The sequence below is a fragment of the Eulemur rufifrons genome, chromosome 8 (assembly GCF_041146395.1).
Source record: "Eulemur rufifrons isolate Redbay chromosome 8, OSU_ERuf_1, whole genome shotgun sequence".
NCBI classification, from domain to species: Eukaryota; Metazoa; Chordata; class Mammalia; order Primates; family Lemuridae; genus Eulemur; species Eulemur rufifrons.
In genome coordinates this window covers 42,147,825-42,170,230 of record NC_090990.1, presented here as the reverse complement: position 1 = coordinate 42,170,230, position 22,406 = coordinate 42,147,825, and the positions used below count along the sequence as shown (strand labels likewise).

The 22,406-nt window shown below is 43.3% G+C and overlaps 1 protein-coding gene across 3 annotated transcripts in view; it reads left to right on the top strand.

Moving 5' to 3' along the window:
* The first annotated feature begins 1,083 nt into the window (after positions 1-1,083).
* FYB2 (FYN binding protein 2) overlaps positions 1,084-22,406 on the top strand; it is a 108,591-nt gene continuing 87,268 nt past the window's right edge. For all 3 annotated transcript variants that reach the window (XM_069480054.1, XM_069480055.1, XM_069480056.1), the window contains exon 1: positions 1,084-1,359. In XM_069480054.1, the coding sequence (XP_069336155.1) occupies positions 1,351-1,359 (9 nt within the window). In that variant the 5' untranslated portion in view covers positions 1,084-1,350. The remainder of the gene's footprint in view (positions 1,360-22,406) is intronic.

The window sequence follows — 22,406 nt, the reverse complement described above, 5'->3', positions numbered from 1 at the left end:
GAGACAAACTGACATTTCTGGTGCCTACTTAGTGCTAAGCACCATATCAGGAGGTTTTTGTGTGGCCATAGTTCTTAAGCCAACACTTCCAGCCACTTATCTAGTTTTTACAGAGGAGGAACATACATCAGAGGGGTTTGTTGACTTTCCCAAGCTAGGATTACTGAGTTGGATACCTAGCCATTCCAAGAGTCATAGTTCTTAAGCCTAAAGGAAAAGCAGTCTCCACCCCTAACAGCTACCAATGATTAGTGCCTACTACATCCTAGGACCTGGCACTATAACGTGCCATAAACCAAACCAGATCACACAGACCTCCCAGCCCTTCCAGGTCCAGGAGCTGAGAGTCCCCCTGCCTGCTCCACCCCCTCCGCCGGTGCAAACTGGCCTGAAGCCACGAGGGGGAGCCCTTGCCCCAAGAGCAAGAGCCAGGCAGTGATCCGCTGGGGCCGGGAGAGCTTCCCCCTCCTATTACTCACAAACGTGTACACATGAGTTAAGAACCAGCAAGCTGAGGGAAAGTCACGAACCACCTTTGGCCTGTGCCTCATTTAGCTGTAGGAAAGGGCCCCCAGTCTGACTGTGAACACGGTCTCCACGGCAGTGTCGAGCCAACTGAGAGTCAAGAAGTCCGTGTGGTGGGGTGTGCTGACCGTTTAGTTAAGTAAATGGCATATCATGGCCCAGAACAGAACATGCCAGTGTGATCACTCCCAGAAAGAGGGACTGTTGCTTTGAGAAGTTTTTATTTTAGCATGAGTGTGTGCTGAGTCATGATGCAAAAGGTACATCTTACCACGAGTCGTTAATAAAGTTTAGAGTACACCGACTGGAAAGCTTTTATAAAATCCATGCTCCCAGGCCCTAGACCGGAGTATTGATCCAATGCCGTGTTTGGCCCCTGAAACCTGTATTTCTGGTAGATTCCCAGGCAGGTTTGGGAATCACCTGTTGGAGGCAGTGGGCACTCAGGTGGGGTTTCCTCACTGCCCTCCACCTCCTTTCCCAGGGCCGGGACAGGAGCAGCTTTTTACTTGAAGAATGTGGCCCCAGGGCAGGCACAAAGTGAAGTCTCCTGGAGAGTGGGGGAAGAGGGCTCCCCCGCCCCCCTGCAGGTGTGGGTCCTGGCCAAGCCCGGAGGATGGAGGCGGCCTGTGCCCAGCCCCAGGCGAGGGAGGAGCCACAACGCAGGTGGGGCAGGTTGGGAGCCTGGACGCAGGTGTGTCCAGGGCAGCCAGGGGAAGTGATTGCTCCCTGGCCTGCAGAGGCATAAGAAAGCAGACGGTCGGCCCCAAGATCCAGCTCTGGGAAGCTGGGTTTGTCTCTCAGACTCTACCTTAGAAGAAAACAATGGAAGAGGTAAGGCGCGTCGATTTGGCTGTGGACTTTCTTCCCGTCTCCTTTCTTGCCGGGTCAGTTGTCTCCCTCTAGGAGAGCCGTGGAGAAAGGCTGCCTGTATGTTCTCCCTCCTGGACAGGAATAAGTGTGTCGGGTGTCAGTGTGGCTCAGCTCACACGGGCCTTGCTCAGGGAAGGTGGGAGTGAAGAGGGGAGTGATGGGTCCTGTGCCACCTGGTACGTGAGGGACAAGAGGCACCGAGGCATGATGGCATGAGGGGTCTTAGCTCTGACCAGCAAGCTGGACTTCTGACCTGTTCCCGGACCCACAGGCTAAGTGCCTGTCAGCTTCTGTCTGTGTTTACTTGCCCTTGCGGACTGTGTCCAGCCTCTGGGTGATTAGCGGTCAGAGGGCAGAGCCTGGCACTAGGAGGACGGCTGTGCGATGCTGTTTGTGGTTTTAGATTGGGCTCTGCTCCCTATTAGCTGCCCTGGGGCAAGTGTATTCCCCCTCCAGAGCCCCAGGACCCTCACTTAGAAAATCACTACTAAAATAACTAGTTTGTAAGAGTATTGGAGGTGCTTGTAAAAATAGAGATGTCCCTGGGGAATTATCCTGCACCCAGCCAGGTGGCGTTCCCTGCCCTTCGGGTGGCTGAGTGCTGTTGGCACAGTTGGAGACTCCTCGCCTGATTGACCACACCTTCCTTTTTCCTCCTTCAATTCCCCAATTCAATAAGTCAGTCTCTCGTGTGTGTGTGTGTGTGTGTGTGTGTGTGTTGCTTCCATATCGCCTTTATTATGCGTTTGGAGTCAAGTCATTTTCTCCTGTGAATCATGTGGCTTCCCACGCAGATGTTTGGTTTTAAATCAGGACCGAGGATTCATTTCAGCTGTTGCTGGTTAGGAAAAGCTCCCCTTTGGCCCTGGGCATGTGTCTCTGCAGCAGACCACTCAGGTCCAAATAGCTGAGTTTTGGAAAAGGGTGCATCAGGGGCACGCTGGTACTGCTTAGTCTCCCTCCTCTGACTTCTCCCCGCTGCCTCCTCCACCATACTGTTGAGCAACTTTTGAGAAACTCCTCCTCCTTCTCCTCCTTGGTGGAAAAGTGCCAGTTTTAGTGTGCTTGTAAGAAAAGGAGACTGATGTATTTGCTGTCTCTGATGGACCGGGATCTGCGCTGACGTCATTGTTTCAGTTTATCTACATGACAACACAGTGAGGTCGATGCCATTGCCCCGTTTTTTCATAGGTGAGGAAATTTACGGTCAGCACGTTATCACTTGCTCAATACCACACAGCTGGTACGTAGCAGCGCTGGCTCGTGAGCTTAGATTTGTAGGTAACAACTACTGAGCGCCAAGGATAAGCCAGGCATCACTCGCAAGGATTACAACAGGACAGCAGGTAGAATGTTAGGCAAGTTAGAGAAAAATGTACAGAAGGGCATGTTTGTTACCTAATAACATCTTTATGGGGTAAGCTAATATGATGACACAACTTCTGCTCAGAGAGAGGGAAGAAAAGATCAAAAGAGAAATATGGGTGTTTTCTCATCTTAAAAGGAGGATTTCATTTTTTTTTTAAATCAACAAGATATGCATTTACTCAGTACATATTTACTGAGCCCCTGCTTTGTGTGGTCAGGTCCTGTTTTAGACACTGTAGATGCAGCACTGAACCAAACAGTCAAAAATACCTGCCTTCATAAAACTAATATTCTAGTGAGAGAAGACAGACAAATACATATATTCAGGTCAAATGGTAGTAAGTGCAATGTAGATGTACAGGGAAGGGTTTAGGGATGGAGGGGCTGCTATTTTAAATGGGAAAATTTCAAGAAAGAGTCAGTGTGAGGTGGCATTTCAGCAGAAACTTGAGGGTGGTCAGGGATTGGTCACTCGAATATCTTAGGGGAGAACATTCTACAGAAAGATAATGGCAGATGCAAAGGCCCTGAGGCAGAAGCTTGTCTGGTGTGTTCAAGGAGTGGCCGGAGGAGAGAGTGGTCAGAGCATACAGGGTCCTGGAGACCATCGCAGAAGCTTGAGATTTTCCTGAGTGAGATGGAGGCTACCTGGGTGTTGTGGCTGGTGCAATGACACGATCCGACTTACATTTTGAAAGGATCCTCTGGCGGCTGTTTTGAAAATAGATGATAGGGACAGCAAGGGCAGAAGCTGGCTGACCTGGTAGGAGACTATTGCAGTAACCCAGGCAAGAGGGGCTGATGGCTCAGAGCAGTCTCAGCAGTGAAGGTGGCTAGAAGTGGTTAGAGTCTGAATATATTCTACGGGCAGCGTCAACAGGATTTACTGATGGATCGGGCCAAATAATGTTAAAGAAGATGAGGAATTGCCAATGACTCCAAGGTGTGAAGCTGGAATACCTGAAGAATGGAGCCAACATTTACCGAGCTGACTTAATACAGAACAGATTTGGAAGGAGATCAGAAGTCAGTTTCAGACACAACATGCTTGAGGGGCTGAGTAAGCGGTTAGATATGCAAGTTTAGAGTTCAAGGGAGAGCCTCAGGCAGGAGGTATAATCTAAATGTATCTACACTATCTAGAGTAGTGCTGGGGGCATAGTGGGTGTTTAGTGGACATTACTGCGATGGTTCACGTTCCCTGGCGTTCTTCCCATCAAGAAACACAGTCTTGGCAAGAGAAAATTGTGGCATTTTTGAGCTGAGATAGCTGGTCAGTCAGGAAGCTTAAAAAATGGTGCTTGAATTGTTGATGAATGAGCATTGGGATTATATTGAACTGTATTTTTCTTTCACCTATTATTAGTCAAGTGATTTGAGAAAATGATGAAATTATAAAATATAGGAGGTAGGAGATTTCTCAAATACCAACCAGTCTAACAACTCCCATTTTACAAAGAAATGGGAGGCCCCGAGGCAGAAAATGCCAACACACTTCGTAACACATACCCAACGTGCCTCATTATGGGGGACGCTCCATGCATGTTCCTGTTTACTTGGAGTGTCAGCTCGGGGTTGGAAGATCCGCTCAGTAGACCCTACTGTCAGGCCCTGTCTTAGATGCCGCCTAGTCGTTCAGCTTGGCAGGGGAGAGTGTCAAGAAAACAGTTTTAGTATTCAATAAAAAGCAGGATGATGAAGGAAGGTGCAAGCTTTGATAGGAGCATTGAGAATGGGTGTCTGACCCAGGCTGGGGGCTCATCTTGGGCTCATTGGAGGAAGCATCATCTCAGCTGAGTGCCAGAGGAGGAGTAGCATATTGTCAGGGAAGGAGGGAAAGAAGGCAAAGGGGACAGCATGGACAAAGGAGCACAGGAGAGCAACAGTGGGTGAGGGTTGGGGATATTCCTGCAGTTAGGTGTGACTGGAGCGGAAAGTAAAATAACCCAGTAGCCAGAATGGACTCTCCAGCAGTAAATAGGGATGCAGTATTGAAAGGCCACTGACGCCGTATGTACTTTACCCTGTAAGCCAAGGGAGCCACTGAGGGCTTCACCTCTAAAATGGGAGGTTGAACTAAATAGTCCTGAAGTCTTGTCATGCTCTGACATGCTGGGACAGCAGGACTTTCCCAAGGTTATACGTGGCTTATTTTTGACTGAACCCAGGTCTAAACGCGTGTGGAACACTGCTTAGCAAGGCCTCAAGAGCAAATCCAGAGGGCGTGTCCTTAATAATCCCACTGCTAAGGAATACATCGTAAGACAGGGTAACATCTACAGACATGGACCTGCCACTGAGAAGGACACAGAGATGCACAGAGGGGTGAAGTTACAGACACCATGTGAACGTGAAGATAGCCACAGGGGAGAGGCCTGGGACACGTCCTGCCCTCACTCTCCTCAGAAGGAACCAGCCCTGCTGACCCCTTGAACTTGGACTTGTGCCTCCAGAACTGTAAGGCAATAACTCTCTCTTGTTTAAGCCACACTCTCCGAGGTACTTGTTATGGCTGCCCTAGCAACTAATAATCAAAAAATTAATTAAGTGAGTTCATGTGAATACTCAGTGCAGCGCCCTTCCCCCATCAACCTGGGAGGTGTTTTGTATCATGTTGCTATTTTAGCATCTCCAAAAAACAACAGCTGTGCTTAGCAGAAATCTGAGAAGTGTTTATTACCACTCGGCATGAGAAATGGACGGAAATGATTTGGGACCACGGTCAGTACTCCTCTCTGACTCCTCTCTGACTGGCTTCTTGGTTTTGGTTTTACACATCTGTAAAATCTAAAATAACAAACTACTTGGGAAATTTTAAAAGATTAATCAAAACAATGAAACATTTTGTCAGGACATATTAAATACAGAGGAGTTATAAATAATGTGCTTCAGAGATAATAATTAAGCAATTTTGCACCGTGATACTGGGAAAAGTTGAAGTTTTACTTGTTATTCTTCACTGCTATTACTATTATCCTCTTCCCCATTTACAGACAGGACAGAGAATCAGGATTCAGACTCAGGTATATTTAACTCCAGAGTCCCCATTCTTTTTTTTTTTTTTTTTTTTTTTTCAATTTAATTTTACAGAATCAAAGAGTCTAACAGTATATCTTGTTAGATACAGTATGTCCTCATAATGTATACATTATTTCTTGTACAATGATATGAAATAATATGGGAAATATTCATGATAAATTATTAAGTGAACAGTGCAAGTTAAAAACAATAGTTTCATATTTTTTTCCCCACCCCCCCTTTCCCGAGTCAGCACCTTCAAGTGTTACCACTCCCCAAACGGTGCGCAATGCACTCATTGTGTAGGCATACCCCCATCCCCTCCCCCACCCCCCACCTCAGTCTGATGTCCAATTGGTGTCGTTCCCAGATTTGTATTTAGGTGATGATCAGGGAAACCAATTTTCTGGTGAGTACATGTGATGCTTGTTTTTCCATTCTTGGGATACTTCACTTAATATAATGGGTTCCAACTCTCTCCAGGAGAACCATAGAGATGTCGTATCTTCATCATTCCTTATAGCTGAGTAATATTCCATGGTATACATATACCACAGTTTACTAATCCAATTATGTATTGATGGGCATTTGGGTTGTTTCCACATCTTTGCTATTGTGAATTGTGCTGCTATAAACATTTGGGTACACGTGCCTTTGTTACAGAATGACCTTTTTTCCTTTGGGTATATGCCCAGTAATGGGATTGCTGGGTCAAATGGCAGGTCTACTTGAATCTGTTTAAGATACCTCCATAATGCTTTCCACAGGGGTTGCACTAGTTTGCAGTCCCACCAGCAGTGTATTAGTGTTCCTGTCTCTCCACACCCACGCCAACATGTGTTGTTTTGGGTTTTCAGAGTCCCCATTCTTAACCATTGGTTTGGTTCCTTTTTACCACGATGATAGTGAATGGTATACGTCTGTGGTCCCCAACCCCCAGGGCATGTTAGGCATGGGCCGCAGAGCTGCTCCTGCCCACCCCCCTGCCCACCCAGTCCATGGAAAATTTGTCTTTCATGAAACTTAGGAAGGGGGTGCACAGCAGGAGGTGAGCAGCTGAGGGTGAGTGAAGATTCATCTGCATTTACAGCTGCTCCCCATTGCTGGCACCACCGCCTGAGCTCCACCCCCCCACCCCACCCCCACTATCCCTTCAAAAATTGTCTTCCATGAAACTGGTCCCTGGTGCCAAAACGTTTGGGGACCACTGGATCAGAGAGATGTTTTAAAAAACTTTTAAACCAGAAGACCTGAATTTGAGTCTAGATCTGCCATCTACTTGGTATGTGGCCTAGAACAAGTCACTTAGATTCTCTGACCTTCACTTTTCTTATCTCTAAGTGTGTTTTGTGTTTAATAATACCTATCTGATAATTTTGTCTATAAGAATTGAATAATTTATTTGAAATAAATACAATGAAAATAATAAAATCCTATACTAATATTCATAATTGTTAGTATAATCAAAATTCCCCCAAATTTGTAGCAGAGCTGGCATTAGAATTCAAACCACTTTCTGAGCTCTCTACCCTTCATTTTTGGTGAACTATCCTATAATTTGTCTCAAAGATTTGAGTGTGATCTTAGGCAAGAAAAAAAAAAATAGTTGGAAAAGGTCTTTTAACAATTTGAAGGTTGATATATAAAAACAAAGCAACATTATCATTTAAATTTTTAAAGGATTAACAGGGAAGTACTTACTCTCACCCTTTAAAAAAATCATCAGAAAGTCTGCTGTTCTTTTGTTTTTTCCAACTGTGCTGTTTGTGAGTACAAGTACAGGAGCCCTTTCTCCAGGTTGTGGTATGGAGGAAAGAGCATTGGATTGGAAGTCTCGGGATCTGTCTGAATTTGGTCTTTGCCACTCATGCCTATGTGCCTGCAGGCAAATTATTTCACCTCTGTGGGCCTCAGTTTCCTCATTTACTAACAAGGATTTAAATAATGAGATGACATATGTAAAAAGCAGCAAGTGTCAAAAATTCCATGCAATCTTAGTATAATGAGCTAGTAACTTTTGAGCTGGGTGGTGGATACCATAAGAAGAATTTGATATGTATTTTTCTGCCTCATTCTGATATCTACTATAGAGCCAGGTATTAGGGTCCCATAGACAAGGCACCCAAATGTCTGGCTCTATAGTTTTGAGAAACAAAGGAATTACCTGTAGATATGCTAACCAGCCCTGTGTTCTTAATTCCTCTCAGCACCTGCTTAGTGACTATTTAGTTAAACTAATAGGATGGAAGAAAGATATTTGTAGAGTACCACACTCCATGCCAGTCTCTGCAACTAGGTGCATTATTTTACCCAAACCTCACAAATTCTCAGAGAGAGATCATCCCCATTTTATAGATGAAGAAACAGAGTTTCTTTGGGATTATGGAATTTTATCCAAGGTCTCATAGCTTGAAAGCCATGGAACCAAGATTTGAACCAGATGTTTGACCAGAAGTTATCACATGCTCACTATTGACTACCATACTACTTCCAGAGCAGCATAAAGAAACAGAGACATTAAGTTGTGAGTTGTTATTTTAAATTCAATTTGGAGTAAAACCGTGTGTTTACCAGGAAATAAAACCATTGGTCATGTTCTTAAACTTTCATATGAGCTAGAAATTCTTCTTTGAGATCAGGTATAAAATCTTTGTATGTCAGTATTCAGAGTGGTAATTGAAGACTCTCTGAGTCAACCCATCATTTTATAGATGAAGATTCTGAAGACTTGCCCAAAGCCACATAGAGTGTTACTGCCAGGGCAAAGATTGGTTCTTACAGCTTTTCCTACCTCTCTAGTTGGGAGAACTAGACCAAGAGAAGGCATTTCATGTAAATGTGAAATATATTGTAATTTGAGCCATTTTGATGAGATACACCCAGATATCATTATTCCAGCTTTCAAAAAGGAAAACTGAGGTTCAGGGGATTAAGGAATGTCCCAAGGAGTGGAGGTGAAATTTGAAACTCTGGAGCCCCTGCCCCAAACCTGTACTACACAACTTGGGTAGATGTTGCCTCTTCTCACCTAGTGCCGGTGCACGAAGAGGCAGTGACTGGGATTCCTTCTCATGCATTACAGCCCCCAGCTCCGCATGGCACTTCTGGGTTGGAGTAGAACACAGGGTTTTATGCCAAACATTCCCAACAGTGAGTCTAGAAGTTAAATATTCTCTCTGAAGTAGGGTTTTGTGAAGCTTACAGTCAACATAAACATCTCTTCAGCTCTGGTTAAGGATAAGGGAGATTTATAGCCCACCAGGTAAGGATGAATGCCTTCACCTGTTGATATTTTAAGGACTTGATTGGAGAGTACTGAACCAGTTGCAGCTCTATTTTGGAACAACTTTTTCAAATGGAGAGTGTTGCCAGACTCTTGTTTTTCTGCTGGGAGATTTATTACTGTTATTCATTGGGAATGCATGCTAGGAAGAAACATCTTTTCTGAAAAAGACTTGGGAAACAGTAAGAATATTTTGACCATGCCATTTTCCCTGGGGCTTGTGTATGGTCAAAACTACTTTTGTTTTTCCAAGCAGAGACTCAAGTTGTGTCCTTGGGTTTCATGGCATTGGTGTGCTGAGGTGCCGCTCCCTTTTCAGCTAGCTTTGTACTTCCCACAGCCTGATACCACTATTCTAGAGCTTCTGGGAGAGAGGAATTCTTATAGAATGTGTCCTTTAAAGCTTCAGCTTCTGAACCCCACCTATTTACTGTGTGAATATTGGCAAGTTACTCAACCTCTCTGGGTCTCTCCATGGGCGACCTGCCTAATAACAGTGCCCAGCCTAGAGCTGCTGGGATTTTACACGGGAAGAGCATAGAATCATGTCTGATGCCTGCAAGTGCTCAGTGTAGCTGTCGCTGTTTATGATGATCATGGTGATAGTGACATCCACGGAAGGAGTTCACAGTCTACCAGGAAACAGAAAACTAAACAGATATTTATAATAAAACATGATAAAGACAGTGATAGAGAAACACAGGATTAAGGATCATGGAAAGGAGAAATGTATCCCAAATAGAGAGGAGGAATGGAGTGGACAGATGTTAAAGAAGACTTTAAGTTAAAATCTAAAGAACAAGAGTGGAAAGAGGGGCAGACAGAGCCCAGGGATACCGTGGTGTCCTAGAAACAGTTGCATCTCTTAAAATGGTGAAATATGCAGACCCTGTAGTGGGATTGCTGGATCTAATGATGGGTCTACTTTAAGTCCTTTGAAAAGTCTCCCTACTATTTACCACAGAGGCTGTACTAATTTGCAGTCCCACCAACAGTGTATAAGTGTTCCTCTCTCTCTGCATCCACGTTGGCATCTATTGTTGTTGGATTTTTTAATGAAAGCCATTCTAACAGGAGTAAGGTGATGTCTCATTGTGGTTTCAATTTGCATTTCCCCGATAATTAGTGATGTTGGGCATTTTTTCGTATGTTGGCCATTTTTCTGTCTTCTCTTGAAAAACTTCTGTTCATGTCTTTTGCCCACTTTTTAATGGGGTTGCTTGCAAAAATTCACCTAACGGGTACAATGAACACTATTACAGCCCTGACTCAAGCCTTATATCAAAAATATCTGTAGCCCCTTAATATTTTGAAATTAAAAAGAAAATGTAAAGAAAAATAAAAAAAAAAAAATGCAGCCTCCGCAGTCAGACTAGCTGGGTACCAATCCCATCTTAGCTATGTGCCTTGGAAAAATTACTTAACTTTCTCCATGCTTGAGTTTCTTCATCTGTAAAATGAAAATAATAGAACCTGTCTCACAGTTTTTGTTTTCTTGTAAAGGTTAAATGAGTTTTACATATAAAGCTCTTAGCACATCACCCAGCACAGAGCCAGCACTAAATACTAGCTATTATGATAACATTTTTATACTTCCTAAATTTTCTGAATTATGGCATGATAGAATTTGTAGACGTGAAGGTTCTGAGAGAAATATGTGGCAGTGGCATACTTGACTCTGGAGTAATGAAGTAAAAACAAGGAAATTTGTTATAGAAGAGTGTAAACTAGAACCGTAAAACCTGGGTCCCCAACCTAGATGCACGACCATCGGCAAATTGCTTACTCTTTTTGAGGTTAAGTTTCCTCATCTGTAGCATGGAATTGATAATATATGGTTTGCCTTCTTTCAGGATGGTTATGAAGGGAAAATGAGGTAATCTATGGGGAAGTGTTTTGAGAATTTTCAAGCAATATACAGAACGTAAGGAAATTATGGTTAGGATGTAATTGATGTGTATACTAAATAAATACCTGGTGTAGAGAGGTGTGAAGATTGAACTTCAGCTCACCCTTACTCTGTTAATTTCAATCTTAGAATATTTTTTCAAGTTGTCATTTGGTATAGAATTGATTAGATATGTAAGGGCTCATAAAGGTATGTTTTTAAATTACTAAGCTCAACTGTATATTAATTTGGAATACTGAGGTCATGGAGTTCTACTGGTGAAATCTCCATACTGGAGATATTACCACCCAGACCGGACCCAAGGTCGGGGAAAACTTTAAAAGCAGAAGGCAAATCTTGAAGTGTCTGCTAGTCCCCAGACCCCACAGGACTCCTTTTTAAAAAGTGGGAAAAATAGAATTAAATAGTCTTCCCACCAAATGAGTAGAGGAGATTTTATTCAAAACAGAAATCTGATATGAAAAACAGTTTTCATGCCTTCGTGGCTCGTCTTGTTTGGGAAAATATATGTTCAAGTCACTGTGAATGATCACATAGATCTTGCCTAAGAAAAAATTATGCTTAACCAAAATTGAACGTACTTCCATCTTTCTTCATTTATGTTTTCCCCTTCATTCCGTTACAGTTTGGCCACAATTGGCCTGTTTTCAGTTTTCCTGTCTCTTCACCTAGCTAATTTCTCTTATCCTCCAGTTCCCAGTTCAAAACCCATTTCCTTGTAGAAATTTTCCTAAACCACCTTGACAGTACTGTGGACAAACATAGTCATTGCTCACCAGACATTTCCTTTGCCCTCCTAACAATTCCCAGCTTCTCCTATAGTTAGACTGGGGTCTTTTGACACGTTCTGGCGGATGGGCTGTGAGTGGAACTGAAGTTCCAGGCACCTGCAGGTAGGTGTGGGTCTCTGTGCTCTCACTCTCCTGCTGTGTGTTGAGATGGTGGCATCACCAAAGAGTGGGTCCCTCAGTGAACATGAGGAGCAGAGTCTGCCTCTGACTCATGCTGGATGTGTAGCATGCACCCGTGTGTGCGTAAGAGAGAGCAAAGAGAAATCTTTAGGTTAAGCCACAGAGATTTGGGGGTTGCTTGGTTGCTACAACAAAACCGAGCCTACCTGACCACTGTGTATCCCAAAGTTTTCTGTCACAGCATGTATATTAGTTTCCTATTGCTGCTGTAACAAATTATCATAAACTTGATGGGTTAAAGCATCACAAATTCATTCTCTTACAGGTCTGGAGGGACCTAAAATGAGTCTGCAGGGCTGTGTTCCTTCTAGAGGCTCACTCTAGGAAAGAATCTGCCGCTTGCCTTTGTCGGCTTAGGGGCCACCTACATTCTCTGATCCATGGCTTCTTCCTCTAGCTTCAAAGTCAGCCACGTGCCCTCTTCTCTATGATCTCTGCTTCCGTCCTTGCCTCTTCTAAGACTGTGGCCTTCCAGTGTCTCTCTTACAAGGACTCTTGTAATTACATTGAGTGCACCTGGATAATCTAGGGTAATCTCCCCATCTCCAAAGTTTCTGGGGGGACATCATTCAGCTTATCACAATCCTAGCTTATCCTGACCAATAGGTAACCCCAATTTTTTTTCAGAGTATGTATCACAGTTGTAAAAAAATTATTTGTGTAAATATCTATCTAATTTCTCCTACTCTAGATTGCAAAGTTCATTAGGAAAAAGCAGTGTCTGTTTCTTATTCACTCGTCCTCCCTCCCGGTGCCTTCTATAGTTACATAACAACAATGATGATGACAACTACAATGGCAAAAAATAACATTTTTGCCTTGACCTCCCTGAGTTAAAAGCTCACACATTCTTCTTGAGGACCCAAATCTTATGCATCTTAAAGATCAGAGGCAGACCACCTCGCTCCCCATTCTCATCTGTTTCCTCTCAAAGCCAAGTAATTGCCTACGATTTTTTTTTCTTTTTACCAACAGTATCATCTGACTTGAAGTCTTATCATTTGTCTCTGGTCAGTGAACACAAAGCAAAGTCTCAGTTAATGTTCTGTTAAGCCACACGTTCTAGGCGGCAGAGCCTGCCTCCCTCCGCCCCTCACTTGTTCTGGCTGCTTCGCTCAAGCTGGTGTCTCTGAGCTGAGTAACAACGTCTGCCCAGCACTCAGAGGACCAGTTCAAGGCCTCAGTCTCCATCTTGTTGCCTTTGTCCTAGTTTTTTCCTCACTAAAGTCTCCTTTGATATTTTCAGATTTCACTGACAGCAAAGAGGAGCCTCTGGGAGGGAGTGGAAATGGGTGTGTGGATTGAGCCTAAGCAGGGCAGAACTAAGTGTCCACAGGGGGCAGCCTGTGTCCGCTGTTCTGAACTGTTAATAGCACTGTTAGCAGCCTGGGGTATGGGGGGAAAAGGGGGTGTGGGGGGTGAAGGGTAATTTCATAGGGTAATTTCACAGAATGAGCAGCCAAGGGGTGCAGACTGGAGTAAAAACTCCAAGAAAACCCCTGGATACTTTGTCAGTGAATGCAGAAGAACAGGGAGGCCAAAATGGAAGCATTTCTGTTACTGGAAACTAAAAATGCCACCTATCAGAACTGATACAGTGTTCTCATCTGAAACTATCAGGTCAATGAATTCTGTACATATTACTGAATTTGTACTCTTCACCGAAGATAGTCTGTTCATCACTGTCAACATTACCATGATAATCACAATCATCAACATCCTCCTCCTCTTCCTCCTCATCACTCTTTATCCATATCACGACTACTTTCATCAAAATATCATTATTGTTGGCTTGCTTTGTGCCAGGCACCGGGCCAGGGTTAATGTCTGTGGCAATCCTGCAATGTGAATAGCTGTATCCTAATGTCACTTATCAGGAAATAGGGGAACAGAGAACTGAAGTAGCTTTGTCAAGGTGACAGAGCCAGCATTCATAGAGGTAGGATTCCAACTTAAGACTTTTTAACCCAAAAGCCCATGTTCTTAACCCTATTTCTGCACTTGAAGTTGCTTAGTCCAGGGAAGAAGGGAAAAAATGGAAGAGACAGCAACCGTGTAACAGACGCTGCAGTCGAGGGAGGTACAGGGTTTCCGGGGGCACAGAGAAGTCGCCACCCCTCACTGCGTGCCTGATGGAGGGCTTCCTCGGGCAGTTGCACTGAGCTGAGTCAAGCAAGACAAATACTTGTTCAGACAATAAACAGGGATACGGGAATTCTGGGAGGAAAGTGAAGTGTGCACAACAGCGTGGAGGCATTCACTCCTTCAACAAGGGAATGATGGAGCATCTTCTCTGCTCTGGGCGCTACGTTGAGGAACCCAGGGGTGAATAAAAGAAGAGTGAATCTGGTGCAGTGGAGGAACTAGAAGACATAAGACTGGAAGTAGAGAAAAATAGATATTTAGAAGGAGATAAGAGAGGAAAATAGCTATTCGTGAGATACTTGTATTATGTTTTATAATTTCCAATGCATTTTCACATGTCTAGCACACTACCTTGTACAAAGTAGGCACTCAGCTAGTAATTGAATGAATAATCTCTGTCCACCTTTAAAGCAAACTGCCTAAAGTTCTATGAGGACCGAGGACATTTGTTCGCCACGGTCACCACTTACATCCACAGTGGGGCCACTGAGCTGCACAGCGGTGCTGTTCACATGGTGGTCTCTGAAAGGTCTCTGTGATCACAATGTCAGTGGCGTGAGTCCTGTTAAATACTATGCCATATTAAATATATAACAGCATAATAGATGTACAACTTGGTAGCTTGGGTTCCTATTTAATAGAGGATTAACATTGATTGATTAGATAAGTTAATGGATGAAGAAGGAAGGCATAAAGGCTAGGCAGAGATTATGGTCCTGCAGCCTCTATTCAGGCAAGGAGCATTAGCTAAATCTCTGCTGTAAACCAGCACCTCTGTTTCACAGGGAGGGAAGAGATGTAAGGTGATTGCTTCAAAACACATATCTAGTGAGGGGAAGAGCCAAAGGTGAAACCCAGGGCTCTCCTAATCAACGCTGTTCCACTGCAGCGCATAGCATACAGTTTCTCTTTAAAGCCATCAGTGCATGGTTTCCTCCGAGGGCCAGGAGTGTTTCTTTCCTAAGAAACCAGCTGGGCTGCAGAATGTGTTGCTGGCCTCACACAGCTGGCAACCTCCCAAGGTGAAGGAAATTGGGAGCTGGTACCGGGAGTCTTTGTCAGGGATTGGTGTGTAACTAATTGCTGCTGTAAACCTGTCTCACAAGAGGATCTGGCTCTGCTAGTTCTTTGAGTAAAGAAGATCCCAAGGTTTAGTGAGTGGATTAGCAGAATACATATTTAGAAAGCACAAAGACTGTCGAGCATCAATTTTGGCTGAAGAAATTTTGTCCCAGATGAAGAGCCTTTCAAAGACCCTTCAGTTGCATTTCTTAACTCCTTATAGCCAAGAATCGAGGCTGCAGTCATGGGTTAGAGAGAGAATGGGGACGTGAAGTCTCCCGTGTGTGAGCTCTTTGATCTTAGGCAAGTAACTGGACCCCTCCAGCTTTAGTTTCTTCATCTATAAAATGGAGTTAATCACTTCTTCAGTGCAGCATGGTGGCAGAGTAAACAAAATCATGCATGAAAAGGACCTCATCCAATGTGGTGCAGTGTAAAGATCTTGGGTTTCAGAATCAGACCTTGTTGTTAAATCCAAACTTACCTCTTAATAATGATGCAAACTTTGACAACACCAATAATAATGATGATGACAATAATAATCATAATAAGCCAGCATTTCTAGAAAATATGTTGCATAGCAGGCATTGTGATGAACACAGCATGGATTGTCTCAATTAACTGAAAATAGAGTAAATACTATTACTGTTGCCATTTTATTGATGGGAACTGATGCATTGAAGGTTAAACTCAAAATCCTCTAGCTGAACATGAAAGGGCAAGGATGCAAACACAGATTATCTGATGCCTAAGGCCACAGCATGGGTTTTAATCTCTAAGCTAAACAGCTGTCTCTAAGCCTCAGTTTCCTTATCTACAAAATGGAGATACTGATATCTGCCTTGCCAGGTTGGCAGGAGACTGTGAGGCTGCATCTGGGAAGCACCTACTGCAGTGGTCCACGCTTAGCAACTGGTGGAGTGTGGTGGCAGTGGAGGCCGCGTCGATAAGGATGACAGCTGGCACTCCGCATCTTAGAAAGGACTTCCATTGCTGTCGTTGGAGAAAGAAGGTACTGAATAGACAGAAACCCAGACAGGAGCTGCTTTCTCTTATTTTAAAAAACAAAAACATTTAACACCTATAAAACCTGTCCCAATTGCATTTAGAGTGGTGTCTTTTGATTTTTGTTTTTCTGTTTCTTCATGCAGCTGGGACTCTAATATAAAACACAAATCCAAGAAATTAAAATGGCCATATTGGCTAAGGAGTTTACATCATAGGTGTAGAGTGAAAGCAATAAAGTGGCTCAAAGAGGTTATTCAACCTTTCTTTTTTTGGTGTTCAGCAAATTGCACTTTAAATAAAACTGTCTTAAACCCAAAGGACACTGAGCGACTGTTCTGTCTGGGGCAGGAGAGGGCAGCAGGGAGAGCAGGAAGCCCTTTTACACAAGTACACTCTGTGGTGGATTTTTCCATCTCCCTGGCGGGCAGTTTCTCGTGAGGCCTCCCGTTCTTGCCCCACGTAGCAGAATCAGGGATGGGCGGTAATGGGACTGGACTGCTTGAAGGGATCATAAATTCTGACTTCAGGCCCTGATCCCAAGACTGCTAACTAAATTAAACTTTAGCGCCTTTGCTGGGAGCTGCATTTTGAACTTGGCACCTGTGGATGTATGTCCCAATTTTTCATCTGACACCTTTACCCCTACCGCAAAATGCAGGGAAACATCGTTTTAGTATCTCGAAGCAGTATCGGGCCCTAGTGTTTTTTTGTTTGTTTGTTTTTGTTTTTTTAGCTGATTACCTACAAGGCATCATAAACCTAATTTGTTTGCATTGATAGTCATCTCCCTTTTTTCACTTTGCTTAGGGTTTCCATACAGACCTGTGCCTTGAGGGAGGAGATTTGGAGGTTGCAAAATGTCATCTTCTTATCCTGGAATAGTCTGTGAAGGTATTTTGAACTGGAAAAAACAATGCACATTGGTGTTAAGTTTGTTTCTAACAGTTTGCAAGGCCTGTCAGGGGACAGCCCACCTCATTTCCCACCCCTCCCCGTCTCACATTTCAGGTGCCCTCCCCACTGCAGACACCCCCCACATGCCAGACTCACAGGCTCAGGTCTTTCCAGCACCATCTCCTCTACATAGAATGCCCCCACCTCTTGACACTCAAGCTCCCATTTGCTCTTCATGTATCACCTTATCAGGGAAAGTCCCCTTGTCCCCAAACCCAGTGAGGTCTTCCTGTCCTGCCCCCGGTGCTGCTCCATCACAGCAGTGACTGCAGGGTGCCCTCACGGTCTGTTTATGTGCCTATCTTTTTCCATGAGACCACGAGCCCCAGGAGGGCAAGGCCTGTATCTGTCTTATTGATTTATGTTACCCACAGTGGGCATACAACAGATGGTTATGGGATGAATCTGGGAAAAGATGAGTGAAGACCCTATCATCAAGAAAAAGCAATGCTACAGCACAGAGTTCATTTTAAAACATCACAGGCTGTTCCACTGGTCTATGTCTCTGTTCTTGTGCCAGTACCATGCTGTTTGGGTTACTATCGCCTTGTAATATAGCTCGAAGTCTGGTAAATTGATGCCTCCCAGTTTGTTCTTTTTGCTTAATGTTACTTTGGCTATACGGGGTCTTCTCTGGTTCCATACAAAGTGTACAATTATTTTTTCTAGATCTGCGAAAAATGATGTTGGTATTTTAATAAGGATTGCATTGAATCTGTAGATCGCTTTGGGTAGTATAGACATTTTAACAATGTTGATTCTGCCAATCCATGAGCATGGATGTTTTCCATCTGTTTTTGTCCTCTGCTATTTCCTTCCTTAGTGTTTCGTAGTTCTCCCTACAGAGGTCTTTTACCACCTTAGTTAAATATATTCCTAGGTATTTTATTTTCTTTGTTGCTATTGTAAAAGGTGTCGAGTCTTTGATTTGGTTCTCAGTTGGACTGTTGTTAGTGTATACGAATGCTATTGATTTGTATACATTGATTTTGTAACCTGAGACTTTGCTGAATTTATTTATCAATTCCAGTAGTCTCATGGTAGAATCTTTGGGGTTTTCTAGGTATAAGATCATATTGTCAGCAAAGAGAGATAGTTTGACCTCTTCTGCCCCCATTTGGATGCCCTTGATTTCCTTCTCTTGTCTGATTGCTCTGGCTAGGACTTCCAGCACTACATTGAATAGAAGCGGTGATAGAGGACAACCTTGTCTGGTTCCAGTTCTAAGCAGGAATGCTTTCAGTTGTGAGAGGGGAGAGGAGTGGATGGGTAAATTTGCACCTAAAGGATGCAGTGTGTGCTGTCTAGGGGATGGACATACTTGTAGCTGTAATTCAGGCAGTGCAAAGGCAATTTATGTAACCAAAGCGTTTGTACCCCTGTAATATTCTGAAATAAAAATAAATAAATTTTTTTAAAGTCACAGGCTTTGGCATTGGAGCTGAGTTTAGATCCTGGCTCAGGCACTCTCATTTGCCATGTGACCCGAGAAAGCTTCAGAAAACTCTGATGCTGAGTTTTGTCCTCACCTTCAGGTGGAAGGATTTCGAACAACACTTCTATGCTCTGTTGCTCCCTCCCCCCCTTTTCCTAGGTGGCTTCAGAACTAAGCATTGGTACCAGGAACACAGACTGTTGTACCATTGTTACAGCTTATGTAGTAGTGAAGGTTGAATCAAGGCCCCATTGTTCATGAAAGGTGACTCAGATGCTATTTTTAATCAACTTTTACTTCTTTCCATCTTAGCTTGGATTTGACAGCTATTTCTGCCTGTCTTCCTGGGCTCATAATTTCCTGGCTTCTGCTGCCTTCTCTATGCTTTGGATTTTCAGTTTGTATGCCGCTTAAGGCTCTGCCTTTCCTTACCAGGAGCGGAACGTTCAGACTTACGATAAACCATTGCCATTGATGTTGCCATGATTTTGCCCCACGAAAGGCAGTAGTCAGAATGTGCAGACATTCAGCAATGAGTTAACTTTTCTTTTTAAATCAAGAAATCTGCATCAAAATAGCATTTTCTCCTTTTAGAAGTTATTTTGGGTATATTTTTATGACTATATTCACTTACTAAGCCACTACAAATTTATCAAGCACCTGCAGTCCTTGTCCCTGGCAGCTTACAGTGTGGTGTGATGGATGCCATTGTGGATGTCAGGCAGGGAGCCGTGACACGGGAGAGGGTTGCCCGGCAGCCCTCCACGCGGGTGGAGCAGAGAGGGGGGAGCACTATCTGTGCCAGGCCTTATACAGTGGCGATCAGGATATGGGATTTGACTCAATTTATTCTCATTTGCAAATTTATTTTGAAAGTGCATAACATTAAATTGTATTCTGTTATTTGGTTCTGCATTTTCATATCACCTTTTAAATTACATTAAATCAGAACTACCTTGAAAATCCAAGATACACGGGCACAATAGACATGTAATTTATTAAAAGTGTTTAAAATATGGCAATTATATTAGGTACGATGTTTTGCTCATCTTAGTGTAAATAACAAAAAGTCTGAGCGAGTGTTTTAAAAGCCAGTGCAAATTGGTTTCTTAGGTTATTTGTTTGTTTCCAATGGTGTGATTAAAGCTACATTTTTTTACATAATTTCTAAAGTAAATGTGACATATATACAAAATTGATTATGAAATTTTTATGAGATAACAAAAGAATTGTAAATTGGAGCTAAATTTATAAGTACAGTATGTTAGCAGAATAGTTAAAAGCAGGCCTGGAGTTATATAGACTTGTATTGACATTCCTGTACCACTTTCTAACTATGTAAACTGGCCAAAGTTACTTAACCTCTCTGTATCTGTTAGCCCACATGGAAAATGGCTCAGTAGCAATGCCTGCTTTGCAGGGTTATTGTGGAGATTAATTAAGATAACATACATAAAGGTTGATCATAAGGAGTATGAGGATAGAAAAGAGGGAAAACTCTTCCCAAGAAGCTAATATTATAGAATTTATGCTCATACAATCAGGTATTAACTTATTTCTAAAAAAAAATATTAGCCAAATTCTTGGGTTTAAGAAGTCCAGGGTAGAGCATGGGCTATGTGGCCAGATGGCATGAGTTTGATTCCCAGTTTTGCCCCTTCCTTGCTGTGACCTTGGAAAAGTCACTTAGGCTCTCAGTGCTTCAATATCCTTATCTGTATCTTGGGGATACATTGGGTTTAAAAGTGCTAATGTATCTGAAGTGCTTAATGATATCTGGCATACAGTAATATCATAAAAGTGTTTACTCATTTTTTATTATTGTCATTATCTTAGATTCCTGTAACATAAAAATTGAATGAGAGACGTCTGTTTGATGGAGTCTTTTTCCCTAATGACTAAATATATTCATCTAAATATAACAATGAGAAACCCCTTCTGATGAGAGGACGTCACTGTCTCCTATCTCAGTTGTTCCCACAATGTCTCTGGAATTGCTTTGGCCTGTACTTCCCAGATGAGGTATTTGAGGCTTGCTATAGTGAATATTTTCCAGGGCTATTTTCAAGGTTGTCTTCTGACATTAAAGCAATTAGATCATTTGTTTCCATGGTCATTCTGATCTGCCCTCACAAAGATGATACAGAAAAAAATTTAAAATTCTGCACATAGTTCATACAGTGGGAACCTGCTAACTTTTTCAAATATTCATCACTGATTCATTTATTCACCCAAGATTTTGTGAGCCACAGGGCAAATGCTTGGGATACCAAGATAAATGAGATACTATCCCTGTCTTAAGAATCCCTTTCAGGGTTTCTGAAAGACTTATAAATCAAGGATTCATTCCTTTACCTAATTTTTATTGAGCACCCACTGTGGGTCAGATATGCTTCCAGGAATTGGCGCTACCGCAGTGAACAAATACTGAACTATGACAAAGTACCTGTCCTCAAAGAATTCACATTCTGATGGAGGGAGAGTGACAGATGGTGGGGGCTGACAGGTGCTATGGCATAAAAGCAAAACTAGGATGTACTGGTCCACGTTTTTTGGTTGTGGAAAACCAAATCTGTTGTTGCCATTTGAACAGAAAGGAATTTATGATAAATTACTTTAGGAATTTCCAGGAGGCCTGGGGAGTAGCTCAGGTGCTACAGCTAAGGGAAGAGTCTGACTGTTCCAGTGGGAACCCGTCAATGCTGCTGCCCACTGCATAGCACGGGGACCTCTGTGTATCTGCTCCCCACAGGATGCCCTATCTCGAGTGGCTACACCCTCAGGTGCTCATTTCCCAGGCCTCCCACGATACCTCTGCTTGGCAGAATTCCAGCTGAAAGAGCATCTGGGAGGTGTAGTTCTGAGATTTCCAGGCTCCATGTCAGGGAAAGGTTTACTAGACAGGGTTGAACGAGCCAGTCTGCACACAGGGTAAGGAAGGTAGAGAGTGAAGAGGAGTTGCTGCTTTACTAACGTGGCAGTGAGAGGTGTATCAGTTAGATATCGCATTTAGCTGCTCACCAGTAAACCCATCAGTAGCTCGCCACCCACTCTGAAGATTAAACCCACAACTTTAAGAAGACTTGGCCTCTACTTTCCTTTCCAGCCTCACAACTGAACAGTGGGGCTTCAGTGTTGTGAAACTGCTACTTCTTCCCCTACACAACATGCTGTTTCACAACGCCATGCCTTCTTTGTTCATGCTGGTCTCTCTTTCCAGACTGCCTGCCCCACCGTTGTTTGCTTGGCTGTTTTAACCAAGGATTCCTCCCTAGGAAGCCTTCGTGATACCCTCCGATTGCAACCTGAGCCTCTTCTCTCTGTTCCCATGGCAGACTTGTGCCATGCATTTAATAATTTCCCGGATTATATTAAAACAATCCATTTATGTCTGTCTCCCTCATTCTGTGAGTTTGGAAGGGTCAGGGACTACCTCATTCATCTTTGTAACCCTAGTGCTTAGTGCATAGTAGGCAACTAATAAATATTTTGACATGAGTTGAATTTTGAACAAGCAGGAATTTGCTAGTTCAAGAAAGTGGGAGAAAGATGGGCCTTGCAGGCAGAGGAAACAGCATATTCAATGTTACAGAGACATGAAAGAGCAAAACAGGTTTGGAAAAATGTAAGCACGTCAGTGAGGCTAGAAGGAGAAAGCAGGTAGAGGAGGGAACTGGTGTGACAGGGTTGGGATTAGGATGGGTCTTATGTGCTGAGGAAAACAGCTTATTTGAAAGCTTTGGGGAAGCCAAATGGAAGGATTTTAAACAGGTAAGGGACTTACACGTTCAGATTTGTGTTTTTAAAGAGGTTTGTCTAACAGCTGGGTAAACGGTGGATTAGAGGGGCTCAGAG